Raw genomic sequence first — 18,631 nt, 5'->3', positions numbered from 1 at the left:
TGCCTGCCCTGGGGGGGCTTTGAGGGGCCAAAGCGCAGGCAGGGGTCTTCCCGCCCCCGGGGACAGCGGTGGCGATGCCGGATGTCCTTGCAGGCCATCATGTCCTACCTCTTCGACTTCAGCAATGGGGACAAGGTGAGACTGTCCCCGGTGAGGGGCCGGGTGGGGGGGTGCAGGGTGCCGTCGGCAGCCCCTCGTTGACGCCCCTCCACCCTGACACCCCGTAGGCTGAGACCCCGCAGCGCCCTTGGCGATCCTATTTCGACCTCATCGTGGTGGACACCCGCAAGCCGCTCTTCTTCGCCGAAGGCACTGTCCTGCGCCAAGTCAACACGGTGGGGACCCCTCCGTTGCCGCGGGGTCGGTCGAGGTAGTGGGCACCGTCTGGGCATCACGGGAGCTCCCGTGGGCACGGCGGGGTGGATTCGCTGTGGGGGTGGGCACCAAGCGGCGTGGGTAATAGTACCTGCCCCATCCCGGGGGCCTCTTGTCCCGCAGGACACGGGGAAGCTGCGCATCGGGACGTACACCGGCCCACTCCAGCACTGCGCCGTCTACTCCGGCGGTGAGTGCCCAGCTCCGTGGGAAACACGGGGAGATGCGCCCGTGCTGGGTCCCTGACGTCCGGCTGTCACAGGCTCCTCGGACTTGGTGTGTGACCTGCTGGGCGTGAAGGGCAAAGACATCCTCTACATGGGGGACCACATCTTCGGGGACATCCTCAAGTCCAAGAAGCGGCAGGGCTGGCGCACCTTCCTGGTGGTGCCCGAGCTGGCCCGCGAGCTGCAGGTCCTGGACGAGGGGAAGAAGAGTGGTGAGCAGCGCCCGGCCAGGGACACGGACCCTGCCCGGATCCTCCTACCCTGCTCGATTGCAAAACCAGCCCCGGTGGGACGTGCCCCGGTGGGACGTGCCCCGACACCCCGTGTTGGGTCGTGCCAGGCAGTGGGGGACCTTGCCCGCACTGAGCCGGCTCCGTTGCCCTTGCAGAGCTGTTTGAGGAGCTGCGGAGCCTGGACCTCTTCCTGGCGGACCTGTACCAGTGAGTGGGCCTCGGGTGGGCAGTGGGGCACCAGTGGGGGGGGGTGCAGGCACCCATGGGGGGACCCTCCAGGCGAGCCCGCAGCCGGCTCTCTCCCACTCAGGCACTTGGACAGTGGCAGCAGCGAGCGCCCGGACATCAGCTCCATCAAGCGTCGGATCCAGGTGATGCCCAGCGTGCTGTCCCAGCCAGCACGCAGCTCAGCCCCACAGCAGTCCCTGCCCTGGGGGGGCATTGGGTGCCCTGACTACCCCTCTGTGTCTGCAGAAAGTCACGCACGAGATGGACATGTGCTACGGGAAGATGGGCAGCCTCTTCCGCTGCGGCTCACGCCAGACACTCTTTGCTAACCAGCTGATGCGCTACGCAGACCTCTACGCCGCCTCTTTCATCAACTTCCTCTACTACCCCTTCAGCTACCTCTTCCGGGCAGCCCCCATCCTGGTACGCCGCTCCCGTCACCCCCTGCTCACCTGCTGTGCCTCAGTTTCCCTCCCTGCCTGAGGGTGGGGGGTACAGAGCTGATGGGGGCATTTGGTGGGCACCCAACCCCTTGGCCGGTCGGTTGCCAGCTCCTCTCTGCAAGCTTTCATTCTGCCACAGATGGCACACGAGTCGACGGTGGAGCACGGCCGCCTGGACACAGGGGAGGCAGGCACAGCTCTGGCACCCTGGCTGGCCCGGCATGGCCACCCCGGCGAGCAGGTGAGTGGCGGGGGACAGAGGGACAGAAGCACCTGGTGGCTGCGGGCACGGGAGTCCAGCACCGGCCCCCTGATGCCGGTGGGGTCCTGTGTCCACTGAGCCCCCCCATCTCCATCTCAGGTCGCTGGGGTCCCCCAGGACTCCAGCGGGGAGGAGGATGATGACGGAGAAGCCTGAGCCTACCCCAGCACCGACGGCTGCTGAGCTGGCAGGTGCCGGCCCCCGGGGGGGTATTCGGTGGCCCCAGCCCACGCCCCACATCACACCTCTGCGCAGCGGTGCCCTTCTCCCCTACGCCACACCCCGAGAAGGCCCCCCTGACCCACGGGCTGCCCAGTGCCCCCCACCATGGCCCCCCGGCCAGCCCGATGCCAGCCTGGGGCCGCTGAGCGCCAGGGAGAGCCGGCAGCACTGCTGCACCTGGAAAGCCCACGTTGCCCGGGTGCGTGGTCCCAGCAGCTCCTGCCCCTCCAGATTTGGTGCCTGGCCCCCCGGGTGCTGGGGTCTGGCTGTGGGTGGGTGTTGCTCAAGAGAGGAGGGCTCTGGGGGTGACTGCTGCTCCCTGGGACTCCCTCTTACCTGCTATTACCCTCTTCTGTTTTCTACCCTTCTCTATTTATAAAAGATACTCAAATCCCAGCACTGCAGAGATGTAAAATTGGCTATTTTAAAGGAAAAAAAATTGTTTTGCCCCAAGCCTGGGAGGTGACGGCAAAGGGCAATTCCCAAATCCTTGGCCAGCCCCTGGCAGAGGGTGGCAGCCCCAAGACACCCACCTCTCTGCCGGCACAGTCCTGCACCCCGCAGGAGGGGGCCAGGCCCTGCCAGGACTTCCACATACTGCTCAAAGGCTTCTTCCAGCATCGAGGGTTCTCAATAAAGATGCTGAGCCAACACTGGTGGTGGCTGTGTCCTGAGGAGGCAAAAAGGGGGGATGAGGACAGGACCGCTACTTGCTGGGGACAGGAAGGTGAGGACAGGGCTCCCCTCCACCCTCCATGGCAGCCGTACTGCTTTACTCCTCTTACCACAGGGAAACGGTGTGAACCATCAGCCGCTGCTTGCTCGGGGTGCGAGAAGAGCCCTTGAGGCTCCCTTGAGGGAGGGGGGGGCTGCTGTAGGGGCCCTGAGCACGCTAATAGGACTCAGCTGTCCCATCCCACAACCCCTGCCATGCCCAGGGCTCTGGCCAGCTGAACCCCAAGGGACCTCTGCGCCCTTTGCGTGCGCCGGCATCAGCCTTCTCGGGGCCTGTGCGGAAGCTGTTGCAGTCCCGCAGGTACCCCAGTCCCTCGCCAGGCTGGCGTGTCACATGCGGCAGCACCAGCTTTGAGACACGGGGCTCTGTGCGTGCCTCTCAGCAGAGAACATCCGGATGCTGTCTGGGTAGGGCACAACGCAGCTCTGGAGCAAATCCCTCAGGACATCGCTTTCAAAACACCAGAAGGTGCCTGGAGCGCTGCAGTCTGACTGACATCATCCTACAGCTGGAAAAATCAGGGTGTGCATCACAGCAGAGGTGCCAAGAGCAGTCCCAGGGAACACAGCCCACGTCTCCAACCCCCAGACCTTGCACACTACTCACTAGGCCACACTACATGTCTACTGCAAGTTTTTATATATTTGAAACAGTGCTTATATATTTAAAACAGGCTTATTACATGCCACCCCTACATATTTACATCTGAGAGGCAACAAGAGAAGTCAGTGGAGTGCATGCAAGGCAGCATTGGGGAGCAAGCAGCTTGCACCCCGCTGGGAATCCCTCAGCAGCACTCTGGGGGATACGAACTCAAACCCTCCAGCTCCGCCACCTCTGGCAAAGCCTTGTTTTTCCGGAAGAAGAACTGAGTTTCCTCCTCAGCATCCAGGATTTCACCGAGGGATGACACCACAGGGTCATGGTCCTTCAGCATCTCTGGGTAGCGGCTCCCAGCCCGCTCTATCCGCAGCGAGCGCCGCACTGGTGTCAGGAATTTCAGCTCCTGGCCTTCCAGCAACTCCTTTCCTCTGCGGGGAAGACAAGAGCCTTTAGGTAAATCCTGCAGAGGAGTGCTGGCACAGACAGAGGGTGCTTGCTGCCAGGAGCGGGCAGCTCTGCTTTACCTGGTTGCAGACGTAACTTGTAGCTTGATTGAGACCGGGCAGGCTGGTCAGGGACCTCCCCGTCAGGCAGGGAGTCGCTACCACGTGCTGACTCTCGCTCGGGCAAGGTGTTGTAGGCTCCCAAGGAATGGGCTGCTCAGCCTTTTCCCCTGACGGGAGAGGAAAAGGGCAGCGCGGTTGTAGAGAGGGCAGAGAGCTGCAGCTGGGGAGGGATTACAACACCGCGGTGCTCTGGACACGGGCGAGGGCACCTTGCTACGGAGGCGTGATGGGCCAGGATGGTGCCCAGCCCTGGCAGAGGAATCTTGCCCCCATTTTGAGATCAGCATTCCGGACTTTCACAACACTTGGTCTCCATCAAAGTCAACAGGGACACAGGGTGCTGGGACAGACTGCAAACCATGCTGCTTCCCTGTCTGCAGCAGCAGGGAACCCCAGCCTGCCCACGCTCCAGCCGGCCCCCACATACACGTTACCTTCTGATGTTTGGTCTGCAGCCTTCAAGATGTCAAGGACAACTTCTCTGAGCTCCTGGAGCGGCTGCAGGAAAAGCAGAATGCAGGTCAAGGCAGGACTGACTCAGGAACGGAAACTGGAGTTACAACTGAATAGGAGAAAAGGTTTTTGCTGCATCGTGACACCCGTGCTAGGAGACAGCGGCAAAAGGCTGCAGAACTTCCCTTCTCCAAGCGAGATCTGTCAGCACGCAGGCACGGCTGGGCAGGCATCCACCCTGCGTGGGCAAATCCCACCAGATGCTGCAGTTACGCCACCCAGACCAGCACAGAGCTGCCGGCTTCCAGCTACAGCTCCGACATGGCACAGGGGTGCGTGTCCTCCCCGTCCTCCCCCGGCCCCGTTCATGCCCACACAGTGCTGCCTGCTTGGCTGATTAAAGCCAAAGGTGTTTCTATGGGACAAAATGGACAGCAGCTCTAAAGGGCTTTTTCACCAGCGCTGCTAAACTCATCCCAAAATCCGACCCTGGATCTCAAGGAAACCTGCTGGCGCAGAGGCAGGGAACACAGGGAGCTACCGAAGAGAAGCGCGCTTCACTCACCACAGCACCAGCGCAGACTGCTGCTTTGTACAACCCCGTCACGTCAAAAGGGCCGTCCCGGGCAAGGAGTTTCGCTTTGCAGATCCAGAACTTGGCAAATTTCTCTGCCTGGGGCACGTGGGGACAGCACTGTAGAGAGCTCCTCTGCCTGGACACCCTACAAGAGGGGCAAGGTCCCGGAGAAAAGTGTCAATTGCAAGGGCCAGAGCTGTGCGCTGGGGGAGCTGTCAGTGTGTAACCGCTTTCCCAGCCCTCTCCAGGAAAAGGAATCACTGAAGAGTGTGTTTTTTGCAAGTCTCCTACATGACCATGGACACATAATAGCTTTCCTGCTTCTATTTTCCCCTTGGTAAAATGAGTCTAGTATTTCAGAGGGATGTCAAGGGATAGACTCTCTAGTGCTGGCACTAATGGAGCCACTAAACCCCAGAGAGCAGGGCTAGCAGTCAGCATTCCAGAGGCGATACTTCACAGCAGCTGTGAGGTCCACCAGCGCCGTACCTCAAGCTGTGAGGTCTACCAGGGCCATACCTCAAGCTGGCTCAATCAGCCTGGGCTGCTGCCGCAGAAATTACTGCTGCAGACTGCACTGCCCGGTACCAGGACACCGGCAATGACACACACAAGCCCCATGACTGGGTATTGCTCCATTTTCCTCGTTAGCACATCTCATTGCGTGCCTTTGGTCTATCCGTAACTCCGTGAGGACTTCTACTTTTCCTACACATGATGTTACCCCTCTAGCAACTGCAGCCAAGCGAGCAAGAATGCTTGCTCCAAACCCCTCTGTGCTGTTGGGGGGACGTTGGCCCTCATCTCCTGGGATGCTCCAGGAGAAGAGGAGGCTGTTCAAGCAGCTCCTTTCCCATTCCCACCTCCTCAACGAGCTTCAGGCACTCAGTTAATATGTTGTCGATATTCTCCAGGGAGAGCTGCTCTGGTTTCTCTTGCTTCTCTTTCTCCTTGACATTTCTCCAGGACAGCTTCACTGTCTGCTTCTGAAGCAGCATCATAGGTGGCCGCTTGTATGTCTTGCCTTTGGATGCCAACCACTCCTCCAGCTGTTTCCTGTCAAAGGACCAAGGGATCACTGTTACCACCCCAGGAGACCGCCAGCACTTGCCAGGCTACTGTCTTCCCTTGGAATCTCCCTCTGGCCAACTTCAGCTGCTCAGGAAGAACCAGCACATCTTTCCTAAAAATGCATCCGAGCTCTAGGCTGGGAAGGGAAAACCCTCTCAAATTTAAGCATGCCTTCAAGATAAAACAGGAAAGAGGCCACACACTCCCCTCCTGCTTGCTGAATTGGTGGGAGAGGAACCCAGAGTACCACCAAATCTCATCCCCAACCTCCTCTTTCCTGGGGCATCAACCTCCAAACAGGCATTCACTGATAAGGGGACTTTGGACCCTGTTTTCAGCAGATTGGCACTGGTTCACCCAATTAAACACTAAACTCTGCTGTCCCCTGGAGGCGAGGACGGAGTTGGCCAAAGCTGCTACTTACTTACGATCCGCAGCCGATGGGGTCTTGGGAACACGCCTAACCTGTACTCCACTTGTCTTTGGCAGCTCTGGTTTAAGCCTCTCTCTCCTACTCCTAAAATTGCTGTCAATTGCTTGAGTTTTGGAGCCGTGTATGCTGCGAGGCTGGTTTTGGGGAACTGTCACTCGGGATGCTGCTGTGCATCTGGGAGGCACCACCTTCATGTCCTTCCTATCCGCCTCCCCTTTAGCCGTGGGCCTTTGCCACTGCACCGTGCCACCCGCTTTCAGGCTGGATTTCAGGTTTGTGGTCCCCTGGGGCCTGCTGGAGGCTGGAGGCTTTGTGGGAGATCTTTTCAGTTGGAGGGGTCTACTGTGGTGCTTAAGACCTCCCACTGGAAGTACGCCGAGTGGCTTTCCTATGGGTTCCCTTGCTGTGTAAGTTTTTTCCTGGTTTGCCCCTGGTTTTTTATGCAGCAAATTAGTAGAACCAGTAAGTGACCGAGGGGGCTGCAATGGCTGAGTTTTGACACTTGGTTTTTGAGATGCGCTCTTCGAGCCTGGCAGGGTTTTCCTGAATTTATGCTGAATCGTCTCTTCCTTAGCCTGGAGACTATTAATTCTGCCCTTTGGGCCCGTGACGGTTCTTGACATCGCGGCTGAGCTTTGCGTGTGAGCCAAGACTCTCTTGTTCGCGAGATTGTTTCCATCAGACTGAAAAACTCTGTGCAGCACAGGTTGCGTAGAGGTTTGTGCTCGGACGTTTTCTTTGTTGCAGACCAACCTGTCCTGCACGGCCTCATTTAGGGAGCAAGGTGCCCCAGGAGGGGGGTGGTCACTTCCAGTCTGAGGTGCTGCAGCAGTGACAGCCTCCTGTGCAGGCTTCTTGTTCCTTTCTGGATTGAGGTGACCAGAGTTTGAAGTTGGGAGCCTCCCTCTGGGCTGCGTAGAGTGGCTCCTGCTTGGCACGAGCCCCACGGGAAGCTTTGCGCTCTTCCTCGGCTGCTCTGGACGCACTGCCGCTGCTCTCTGGGATGTATTTGAAGACTTCTGCTGAGCAGCGTGGCCAGCGTGCCGTGTGGATTTGGCACCAAGTTTGCCATCCCTATTAGCACCCTTCGCCACGTTTCCGAGAACGTCCTTCTTGCTCCTGTCAACCTGGAGAGACAAAGCAAACCTCAGCCCCAAGGAGACCTCAGCTTGGTCAAACAGCTCGCTCCTGCCCCAGCCCTGCTAGCACAGGGGACGTCCACGCAAAGGCCGGCGGTGACAAAGCTGTTGTCGAGAGAACAATAACACAAAACCCACCAGCGCATGGCCAGAGGATGAGTCTCCCACACTAAGTGCCTCTGAAAAATAATTAGTTGACTTATTGCCAGCTATTTAGCAATCTGTTGACTGCACCCCATTGGGGTCAGGAACTCACTACCCTGGTTTAGGTACCCTGTTCAGCCCAGACTCACTTCAAGTGTGAAATACAAAACTAGACTCAAAGGATTTCTACTTACACGCTCTAGTTTAGAAACCGACTCTAAGGGTGTATTCAGGCGATTTGTCCGGTCCTTTAAAAAGGGTCTGTAGGAAGTCAAACAAGATATCAGGTTATAGAACTGCTGTTGCAGAAAAGGTTAAATATCTAAAACACTGCTGGGTGTCTCAGTCACAGAGGTTTACGAGAAGCTCTTGGAAATCAAAAAGCTGTCAAAGAAGTACCACGTAATATTAATTCCTTTTCTTTTGAGTGGTGACAGAAAAGCAACACAAAACATTGACATACAACGTTGTCACAAAACTTGTGGCTTCTGCCGACAACAAAAGTAACCAAAATGATTCCTGCAGGCAGCGGGGCCTGGCAGGCAGGAGACCGCAATAGGTGCGGAGGCTCCTGAGGCTGCTGCCCCTGGCTGGCGTCCTGACTTGCCCCAGGCGCAGCCGACAGCTGAGGCGCATCCGAGTCAGCTGCCACCGTGCTGCAGGTCGCAGCGGTGTCTCAGAGCGCATTGGCCAGGGTTTACTCTGCCACGGCGAGCTGCAGCGCTGCGGCAGCTGGTTCATGAGCTGCTCAGTTGCCCAGGCACTGGCAGTGAAGCAGGGAGGTAGGGCAGCAGCCCTGGCTGTCGGGTCCCCCATTCTGTCCTCCTCCTCCTCACTGAATTGGAGCCCTCTGACAGCAACCAGCTGCGGGGGTTCTCCCACCCCTCTGCTCCAGAGCTAGCAGCTCAGCCGTTAGGGAAGATTAATGCCTGTGCAGATATTTTTCTGTAATGAAAGAGCTCGGAGAGTTAGGGTATTGTCCTCTATTCTATATAAAGTGGTATACTATGCCATAAAGAAAGATCATGAATCTTCTCTCCTCGTTTCTATTATATTAGTGGTGTTTTCCAAAGCCTGGCACCAGGGACTGGTTGGCTCTTTCTGGTCTCTGATCCTGCTTCCCTTTATCTTCTCCCCACAGAGAAATTTTATGGCTTCCTTTGCACCAAAATGTCACGAGAAATACTCGCTGCAACGGCGAGTCTTTCACGTGTTCAGGTTTGCCAAGCGCCTCAGCAGATTCAATTAAAAGCTTTGCGGAAAGGTGCCTCGCTACCCGCAGCCTGCAAGCGACTGCTGCGCTCACAGCAGCATATCTGCACGCAGCCCGGCTCCAGAGGAACCGAGCAAGGCAGCGGAGGGGTCCCAGAGCCAGGTAACTCATTTAACAGGTGGTTGTATCTATTTCCTTTCAAATGCACTGAAAATGCCCCTTCCTAATACTAACCTATCCCAGAAGGCCACTGAAAGCTGCCATTAAAAAGCAGTGGTGAGGCTTGAACCATCTTTTCTTCAAGACCCAGTTATGAAGCTGAGTTGTTGGTAAAAAGGCCTGTTCTGTCAGACCCAAGAGCTGAGATGAGAAAGTTTCACGGAGACTCAGAAAATACCCAGAAGAGACAATATCAACCAGCAGGAAACGTCAACACTCAAACCATCCCTTTGCTCCTCCTGCCAGTAACTCTACCGAGCGCTGCCGGGGTGCCGCAGGGACAGAGCCATCCCCGCTCGCTGCCTTGACAGCGAGGCACCGGGAGGAGGCGATTCTCTGTACGCTAGTGAATCGCTGCGGAGAGAAGGCAGACGCTGGCAAGTCAGCTTTAGCTCAGAGAATCACTGAGTGATTTGGGTCAGAAAGGACCTTTACAGATCATTTAGTCCAAGCCCAACATCCTCCTGACTTACTTTGCACTCGGCATTTCAGCTTTTCTTTGGCTGCTAGGTATTCCTGGAGCCACTTTCTCCGCTCTTCTGCAAAGAGATGGTAGGAAAATGCAGCGCATGCACCACAACCTCAGTATTTGGAGCGCCGACAAGAATGCCTTTCTTTCACAGTCACAGCATTACCGTGCAGGCCCCCCACGCTCCCTGTCCAAGCCTGGCGATGCTGTTCCCAGAAATTCCCAGAGCATTTCCATGCAGGTGATACTGCCCAGAGGCTTATTGGTACATAAAGACCAGAGCTCTCCGACGCTCGCAGCGTGATGCCACTCAAAACCTCAGTTGCGTGGGGCTTAGTCAATTTGCAGAAGGAAAGGGGAGATGCTGCTGATGACCCTGCTTCAGCTACGTATCCCGTAAGCCTGTACGCTGCCGTGGCCAAGCCCTCTGTTAACCTGAGTGGGTGGGAAAAGCTGGGAGCACCTCAACGGGGGAGCAGGGGACACCTCTGACACCCCCAGGTTGGCTGTGGTACTGGGGTATCTCATAGCAGGGCCAGCCTGGAGTCCAGCATCGCTCGTCCCCAGGGCCTCCCCCCTGTCCCTAAAGCTGTCCCCCCCCCCCCCCCCATCACTTGCCCAGGGCTCTGAGGGGACCTCAGTCCCCCAAGCCACCCCCTCCCCTTGACATCGCACCCCAAGGCTTCCACAGAGCCCCAAGAGCAGCGTGGCACACCCCGGTGCCCCCCCGTCTCCCCAGCACTCCGAGGCGCACCCCAAACCCCCCCCCACCTCCTGCCCTCCCAAACCAACGCGGCCATTTCAGGGGTACCCCCTGCGCAGCTTTTCGGGTACACACCCCCTCACACGGCCCCAAAGTTCCTCCCAAAGGCCCAGCAGCCCCCCCCGGTCCCTCCCTGCCCCTCCGCTCTGCCCCACAGGGCCACCCGAGCCTGTCTCGGTCACACCCCCCCCCCCCATTCCATGGGCACCCGCCATCGCCCCCATCACCCACAGATCACTCCCAGCCCCCACCCAGCGGGGTGTCCCCTCCCTCCCTCCCAACCCCTATCCCAGAGGGTCTCCCGTGTCCCTGCCCCACAGGCTCCTCCGATCGCCCCGGAGACACCTCCCCGCCCCACAGCAGTCCCCGTACCCCATCACCTCCCACCCCACAGGGCCCCCAGCTCCCCCCAACCCCCCCCCAACCCCACAGGGCCCCTGGAGCGCCCGCAGCCCCCAACACCCCCGACCTCACAGGCCCCCGACCTCACAGCCGCCCCCCCCCCCCGGCCCTGGGACCCCCGACCGCCCCCCCGGCCCCTCACCCTGCGCGGCCGGCCCTGCCCGCTCCATGCCGGGCCCTCGCCTCAGCGCGGCCAACGGCCCACCCGCCGCCGCCGCCGCCGCCGCCAACCGCCGCGCCGCCCTCAATGGCCACCGCCTTCTTCAAACTGACCAATGGAGAGTCACAAACCGCCGGGCCGAGGGAGGCTGGCAGGCGAGGAGAGTCGTGATTGGCTAGAGGCGGGCACAGGGGCGGTGACAAGGCGACCTCTCCGGCAGCCCCACTGACTGGGGGCGGGGAGGTGGGCGGGGACAGGGGCGGGGCTCGCTGTGTCTGGGCGGGGCGGGGCGGGGCGGGGCGGGGCGGGGCGGGGCTTGGCATGCTAAGGCGTGGCACGGCGTGCCAAACCGTGCCACGCAATGCCGCACAACGCCGTGCCAGACCATGTCACGTCACGCCAGGCCATGCCAGGCCACACCGTGCCACGCAATGCCGCACAACGCCGTGCCAGACCATGTCACGTCACGCCAGGCCATGCCAGGCCAAACCGTGCCACGCAATGCCGCACAACGCCGTGCCAGACCATGTCACGTCACGCCACGCCAGGCCATGGCAGGCCACACCGTGCCACGCAATGCCGCACAACGCCGTGCCAGACCATGTCACGTCACGCCAGGCCATGGCAGGCCACACCGTGCCACGCAATGCCGCACAACGCCGTGCCAGACCATGTCACGTCACGCCAGGCCATGCCAGGCCAAACCGTGCCACGCAATGCCGCACAACGCCGTGCCAGACCATGTCACGTCACGCCAGGCCATGCCAGGCCACACCGTGCCACGCAATGCCGCACAACGCCGTGCCAGACCATGTCACGTCACGCCAGGCCATGCCAGGCCAAACCGTGCCACGCAATGCCGCACAACGCCGTGCCAGACCATGTCACGTCACGCCAGGCCATGCCAGGCCACACCGTGCCACGCAATGCCGCACAACGCCATGCCAGACCATGTCACGTCACGCCAGGCCATGCCAGGCCACACCGTGCCACGCAATGCCGCACAATGCCATGCCAGACCATGTCACGTCATGCCAGGCCACACCATGCCATGCAATGCCACGCCACACCATGCTGTGCTGTGTCACGTCGCAATACACTAGGCCATGTCATGCCACACCACGCCACAGCTATGTGATGCCATGCCACACCAGGCCATGCCATGCCATGCCTCACCACACCACGCTATGCCAGACCATGCCATGTCATGCCATGGCCACCACACACCACCCCATGCTATGCCAGACCAGGCCGTGCCACGCCACACCATACCGTGCCATGCCACACCATGCGATGTCACACCACGCCGTGCCATGTCATGTCATGACACACCAGACCACGTCATGCCACACCATGCCACAGCATGCTATGTGATGCCATGCCATGGCAGGCCATGCCACACCAGGCCATGCCATGCCGTGCAATGCCTCACCACACCGCGCTATGCCAGACCATGCCATGCCATGCCATGCCATGCCATGGCCACCCCACGCTATGCCAGACCAGGCCGTGCCACGCCACACCATATCGTGCCATGCCACGCCGTGCGACGCCACACCATGCCGTGCCATGTCATGTCATGACACACTAGGCCACGTCATGCCACAGCATGCTACGTGATGCCATGCCATGGCAGGCCATGCCACACCAGGCCATGCCATGCCATGCAATGCCTCACCACACCGCGCTATGCCGTGTCATGCCATGGCCACCCCACGCCACACCATTCTATGCCAGACCAGGCCATGCAACGCCACACCATACAGTGCCATGTCATGGCATGACATGCCAGGCCATGTCATGCCACACCATGCCAGACTATGTCACACCATGCTACGCCTATGCCATGTAATGCCACACCACACAATGTCACGCCATGCTACGGCCCACCACGCCAAGCCTGCGTGGTGAACTGGGGTGGTGGCAGTGGCTGGGGCAGAGGTGGCAGCCCCGGCTGGCTGCTGGGAGCTGTGGGTGACACCCACCCCCCCGGCTGTGGGGTGGGCGTGGGTACAGGGTGGCGGAGGGTCCTGCATGTGGCCAGCCAAGCCAGGGTGGTCCCTGAGCTGTGGGGTGGTCCCTGAGCTGTGGGGTCACCCCCCACCCCCTGGGCTTTGCGCCCAGGCCTGGAGAGCCCCCCAAAAGCAGCCGAAACAGCAGGATTTCCCCATCCATAAACCAACCCCCCATCATTTAATCCCTCTAAAAGCAATGAGCTGAGCAACGCCATCCTGGGAAACCTTTTATTTCCACCTCCATCGCCAACAAATACCCCCATTCCTGATAACAAAACCACAATACTTCCAATAAAATGTATATAAGTTGAAAGCAAGGGGTGAACACAATAAATAAGTATAAAAGCACCAGACAGGCACAATAAATACATATAAATTGGGGTGACTCGGGCCCACGGGGCCCAGAGCTGCTATTTCACCTGAAATAGATGGGGAGGACGGGGGTCCTGGCTGGCGGGTTTGTACTCGGTACATACAGCCTGAAAACCAGCTACTGCCGGTTGGGTTGGGTTGGGTTGGGTGCAGGGGCTCCTCAGCGCCCGCTCAGCTCGTAGGTGGCGATGTTGACCTGGTCGGGCTGGTTGGTGATGCCGACGGGCTGGCGGGGCTGCAGGGAGGTGCAGATAAACCAGCCGGGGAAGGCGGCCGACTCGAAGCGGGTGGTCCCCTCGGCGGGGCTGTCCAGGCGGTAGAAGATGAAGCGGGTCAGCTCCACGCTTTCGATGTCCCTCCTGATGTCAGCTTCCTACAACCAGGGGGGTGAAACAGGGTTCAGGGTGGGATGGAGCCCCCAGCCCCATGGGGGATGGACTCAGCGGAACCCCCCGCTCACCTCCAGCTGCAGCACGGGCTTGGTGCCGCTCATCACACATGACATGTAGAGTTGGTAGCCCTTGATGCCCAACGCCACTGGCACTCGCCCGGTCCCTGGGCCGCCCTGTGATGTCCGGGGACGGTACAGAGCGATATTGAGCTTCACTGCAGAGAGAAGGGACGGGTTAACAGGTGGTCCTGGGTCTGTGGGGTGGCTCCCAGGTGGTCCTAGGGCTGGGGACAGGGACATTGGTTTGGGACCACATCCCCTCACCTTTCCGCCCGGTGGAGGGTCCCTGCAGGTGCAGGGCCACCAGCTGGGTGGGTGACTCCAGCACAAAGCACTTATGGTCGATGTCGAGGATGTCGAAGGACTGGGAGCGGGTGTAGCGGTAGACAGGCGCCGTGGCATAGCTGCTCTCAATCCGCTGGAAGGAGACTGGTTCTGTGGGGAGTGAGACGGTCAGGGGGATGCTGATGCTCCTGGGTCTAATAGCATCCCCCAAGAGCATCCCCCGGCTGGGGTGACACCCTAGATGCCACCCCCCCATACCAAAAATATCATCCAGGAAGCCCCCAAGGTCACTGTCAGAGAAGTCCTTGTGCGCCGGCTGCTTCAGGAGCTTGGTCATGGCCGCCACGAGGATGGCAGCCTGGCGAAAGTTTCTGGTGGGGTGTCCCTTGGTCGCTGTCACCTGGATGCCCACCCCAGGCACTGTCACCTCCGAGTCCAGGCGGGGTTTCTGGGGAGGAAAGTGGACGTGGGGTGAGGGCCCGGCTTCCCCATCATGGGGGTCTCACCATTCCCACCGCCCCAGTGTTACCTTCTGTGGGCAGAGGCAGTCAGGGCCATAAAATGTCTCCTCGTTCAGGCTGAAAAGGAAAGGGAGACAGTGAAGCCAGGGCCACCATGGCACCAGGGCAGCATCGCGTCCCCACTGTCCGCTCCAGCATGGCCACACTTACCTGCCGCTCTCCAGTGTGTCCAAATCAGGGACGAATGCCATCTCCACCGACGGTGAAAACCTGAGCAGAGACCTGCCGGTACCTGCCGAGTGCTGTGGCGCTTGGCTGCCTGCTCCTGCCTGTCCTCCCTGCAGCGTTGCTTGAGCGCTCTCTGGCCCTGGCGTCGGCGTGGCGGGTTTTCAAGAGCCGCTGGAAGGAAGCATCGTCAGCGGGATTTCCACCTTTCGCAACGCCCGGGTTTGCCCAGTTCCTCTGGCAAGACCGGGAGCGCTGGGGGGCTGGCTGCCCCCGAGCAGCACCGTGGGGCTGAGCAAGGGGCCATGCATGGGGTAGAGCAGGGGGGATGCTCTGGAGCTGGTGTGTGGGGCAGAGCAGGAGTGATGTTTTGGGGTTGGTGTGCAGGGCAGAGAGCAGGGGAAGATGCTCTGGGGCTGGTGTTTGGGGCAGAGCAGGCGCGATGCTCTGGGTTTGTTGGATGGGGCAGAGCAGACGCGATGCTCTGGGTTTGGTGGATGGGGCAGAGCAGGTGTGATGCTCTGGGTTTGGTGGACGGGGCAGAGAGCAGGGGCGATGCTCTGGGGTTGGTGTGTGGGGCAGAGAGCAGGGGTGATGCCTGGGGTCAACGTGTGGGGCTGGTGCTTGCGTGCCGGCCTTCGGCGGCCGGGCTGACCCAGCAGGGACTGCCCCAGCCCCATCCCACCGGGGCCGTGATGAAACCCACCCTCGTCAGGGCTGGGGACCGCAGCTGCCCCGGAAGGGGCTGGTGGCGCAAGTGCTGCCACTCCGCCATTTCCCCACGGCTTCCTCCTGCGCTGCCTGGGCCTGTGGCGGTGCGGCCAGCACGGCCCCCTCTGTCACCCCCCTGTCCCCACTGCCCCAATATCAGAGAGCGCAGGACCCTGCTGTCCTCTCAGTCCCTTGTGCCCACCTGCGCTGCCCTGGGGACATGGCCTTTGGGGACACTCCTTGTCGCAGCAGGCCCCCGCAGCCGGCAGCACACCCTACTCCGCAGGACGTCCTGCGTCCATCCGGAGTGCCGGTGGTTGCGCCATGCCAACCGGGTCAGGGACCTGCGTGGCTGGGCTTGCGTGGCCGCGGGCTGTTGGGGTGTTTTCCTGGCGCCTGTTTCACTTCCTGAAAGTACCGTCCGGCCCCGTGTGGCATCTCGGCTTGGGGCTGCCGTGGCCGTGACTCAGCCGGCGGGAAATTACCAGCAACCCCAAAATTACCCGGGTCCCTCCTCCTGCCCAGCTCCGCCTGGCCCCACGCAGGGCGAGGCCTGCTGGCTGCCCCCCATGCCGGGGTGCCCCTGAAGGCTGGAGGTTCCCCAGGCCATGGGGCCCCTCACGCCAAGGGCTCCTCCGCACCACGGTGGAGGTCCAGAGGCCACGGGGGGGGTCCCCAGGCCGTGGTGGGGTCCCCAGGCCGTGTGGGGGGTTCCCCAGGCCGTGTGGGGGGTTCCCCAGGCCATGTGGGGGTCCCCAGGCCGTGGTGGGGTCCCCAGGCCGTGGGGGGGGGGTCCCCAGGCCGTGGGGGGTTCCCCAGGCCGTGGGGGGGTCCACAGGCCGTGGGGAGCTCTCCAGGCCATGGGGGGGTCCACAGGCCGTGTGGGGGGTTCCACAGGCCGTGGGGGGCTCCCCAGGCCGTGGTGGGGTCCCCAGGCCCTGGCGCCGAGGCCTAAGGCTAAGGGCCCGCCAGGTAACCATGGCGACCGCCCCACCCTGGTCCCTCCCGCCCAAGCCCCGCCCTAACGCCTCGCCCCGCCCCTGGAGGCGTCTCCCCGCCCGGCGCGCGGAAGCGGCGGCGCAGGCGCCTTGGGCCGGGCTCGGAGAAGGGGCGTGGCGGCGGGCGGTTGGGGGTGTGGCGACGCGGTGACGCAGCGTTCGGGGCGGGGCGGCGCGGGGCGGGGCGGCAGCCGGCGGTTGGGGGCCGCTGTCAGAGCCGGGGCCACGAGCGGGGCGGACGGGCGTGCCGGTAGGTACCGCGCCGGGGCCGGGCCGGGCCGGACCAGACCGTACCGGGCCGGGCCAAGGGCCGGGGCTGGAAGGAGGGGGAGGGAGGGCGCCCCGGCCTGGGGGGGGGCCGCGGCCGCTCCCCGGTGTCCTTGGCGCCGCCGCCCGGGCGCCTCGAGGTGGGGGGGGGGAGGGGGGCGGGACTACCACTAGAAGGGCAGCCCAGCGCGGCCAATGGGAAGGCGGCTGGGCGCTTCGCGCCGCTCCCATAGGCGGTGAGGGGCGCGAAGCCCGGGCGGCGGCGGTGGGCGCTGATTGGCGGGCGCTACGCGGGGGCGGGCCTGACGCGCGCGCGCCTGTGGGGCTGTGTGGGGCGGGAGGGGGGTCCCGCGCCTCATTCCCGCTCCGCCCCACACGTCCCCCCCCCCGTCCCCCCCCCCCCCCCTCGCCCCGGGACTCCCCCCGGTCCCTCCCGCCGCGGGGCCGCGCCCAGGGTGCCCCTTTCCGCCCCGCCCGGAGGGTGGGTCCCCCCGCTCGGGCCCGGCGGGGCCTCCCGGGCCGGCCTGGGGAGGCCTCAGAGGGGCGCGGGGGGGGGGGGGGGCGACGGTGCAGCCCCCGGAGAGGGTCAGCGTCTGCCTCCGGCGCTCTGGGCTGCTGCGGGCCCGCAGGGCCCTGGTGCTCGAGCAGCTGGGAGGGGGCCGGCCCCTCCGCTTCCCTTAATGCTGAATTTGTTCCCATTTTAACCCCTAAAAAAAGCGCAGTTCTCACCGAGCTGCCTTCTAGGGCGGGTGTCAGGGATTCCGGCTGCCAGAGGTCAAATTTAGTACCTTAATCTGCTTAACGGTACGCTCTCGCCCTTCCCGGCCGTTAAGCCGTTAGGAATATTCCTGTTGTTTGACATTTGGGTTGGAATCCGGCTGTCGCCACGAGGGCCTGGCCAACACGCCTGGCCTTCCTCTCCGTAACCCCTCTCCAGCTGTAACTCCATGCACGAACTTTGTCTTCGTGTGTGACCCCGCTATCGGTTTCCGACGTCCTTCCTCCCGCTCGTCGTGCGCTATTTTGATTTACCTCAAAAACATCCCCGCTCCGAGCTTGCCCTGGCCTGCGGCACGGCACGGGCTCACACACCTTCGGGAAGCCGACCCTTCCTGCGAGAGGCCCTCAAAAACCGGCTGCTTCTGCTCATTTTGGGTCCAACCCTGGCATTAACCCCCCTGTTTTCCAGCGAGGTCACTGGGACGCTGCTGAGTGCTAGCACCGAAACCAGACGCCAAAGCCGGAGACGCTGCCGAGGCTTTCGTCCTAAAGCTTTTTTTTTCCCACCGCGTGCGTGCCGCCGACAGCCAATTCGGTCGGCTCTTTAAAATATCTGCGTGCGTTTTGCGGCTTAAATCTGAAGAGGGTGAGCTGGGAAAATCTGGTGCTGCCACGCTCCCCGTCCTGCGCCTGCCTGCCATTTCTTGCCTGTTACAGTCCTGGTTTGACTGCGGGCAGAAGTGAGCAAGCAGGGTGGAAAGCACGAGTGGTCTTCCCTTCTTCCCTCGGGTAAATCTGTAAAATACTTTTGCTGAATTAGAGTGATCCCAGGTCTTCCTCAGGCTCTTTGGACCAAAATCTTGTGTTTTGAGGCCAGAAGCGTAGCTGCTGTCGTGACGAGTAGTCAGCACTACGTTCAGCAAGGCAAATCTGGAAGCCCGGCTGACGAAACGCCGGTAATAAAGGTGTATGTTTTTTTTTTCCGGTCCACTGCAAAACTTCATTTTAATCTGGTGAACGTACGATAGCTGCTTTGACATTGGGCTGCTGCTCGTTAAACTGGTCGGGGATATGGAAACTGGCCAGTTGGGTCACCTCCAGCCTCGGGTCCTGCCTCTTGCGGGAGGAGCTGGCTGGAAAGGGCAGCTCCAAGAGCTGCCTCCAAGTGCCAGCGTTTCCCCCGAGGTG

General features: G+C 61.3%; 4 protein-coding genes across 5 annotated transcripts in view; 2 read left to right on the top strand and 2 right to left on the bottom strand.

Moving 5' to 3' along the window:
• The first annotated feature begins 81 nt into the window (after window positions 1-81).
• On the top strand, window positions 82-1,924 carry LOC132319755 (cytosolic purine 5'-nucleotidase-like). Its single transcript, XM_059831379.1, has 9 exons — window positions 82-135; window positions 228-335; window positions 499-565; window positions 638-814; window positions 991-1,042; window positions 1,146-1,206; window positions 1,310-1,486; window positions 1,646-1,747; window positions 1,868-1,924. Exons 1-9 carry the CDS (start codon window positions 82-84, stop codon window positions 1,922-1,924), a joined length of 855 nt encoding a protein of 284 aa, XP_059687362.1.
• Window positions 1,925-3,478: 1,554 nt separating this feature from the next.
• Window positions 3,479-9,434, bottom strand: CKAP2L (cytoskeleton associated protein 2 like). Its single transcript, XM_059831377.1, is given in 10 exon segments — window positions 3,479-3,757; window positions 3,854-3,889; window positions 3,891-4,002; window positions 4,330-4,393; window positions 4,914-5,033; window positions 5,035-5,070; window positions 5,789-5,981; window positions 6,421-7,556; window positions 7,907-7,973; window positions 9,400-9,434. Coding segments are annotated over 10 exon segments (2,043 nt in total). The 3' UTR covers window positions 3,479-3,513.
• Window positions 9,435-13,485: 4,051 nt separating this feature from the next.
• Window positions 13,486-14,773, bottom strand: LOC132319807 (interleukin-1 beta-like). Its single transcript, XM_059831541.1, has 6 exons — window positions 14,733-14,773; window positions 14,591-14,639; window positions 14,320-14,509; window positions 14,041-14,211; window positions 13,786-13,931; window positions 13,486-13,698 (listed from the first exon to the last, which is right to left on the bottom strand). Exons 1-6 carry the CDS (start codon window positions 14,771-14,773, stop codon window positions 13,486-13,488), a joined length of 810 nt encoding a protein of 269 aa, XP_059687524.1.
• A 1,887-nt stretch (window positions 14,774-16,660) lies between these two features.
• The window catches only part of OGDH (oxoglutarate dehydrogenase), a 36,207-nt gene continuing 34,236 nt past the window's right edge, over window positions 16,661-18,631 (top strand). For both annotated transcript variants that reach the window (XM_059831476.1, XM_059831473.1), the window contains exon 1: window positions 16,661-16,706. The gene's annotated coding sequence lies outside the window, so the exon portion shown is untranslated. The remainder of the gene's footprint in view (window positions 16,707-18,631) is intronic.

This window comes from Gavia stellata, chromosome 31 (genome assembly GCF_030936135.1).
Source record: "Gavia stellata isolate bGavSte3 chromosome 31, bGavSte3.hap2, whole genome shotgun sequence".
Taxonomy (NCBI): Eukaryota; Metazoa; Chordata; class Aves; order Gaviiformes; family Gaviidae; genus Gavia; species Gavia stellata.
Note: the sequence above shows the minus strand (reverse complement) of the source record. Positions and strands in the feature narration are given on the sequence as shown.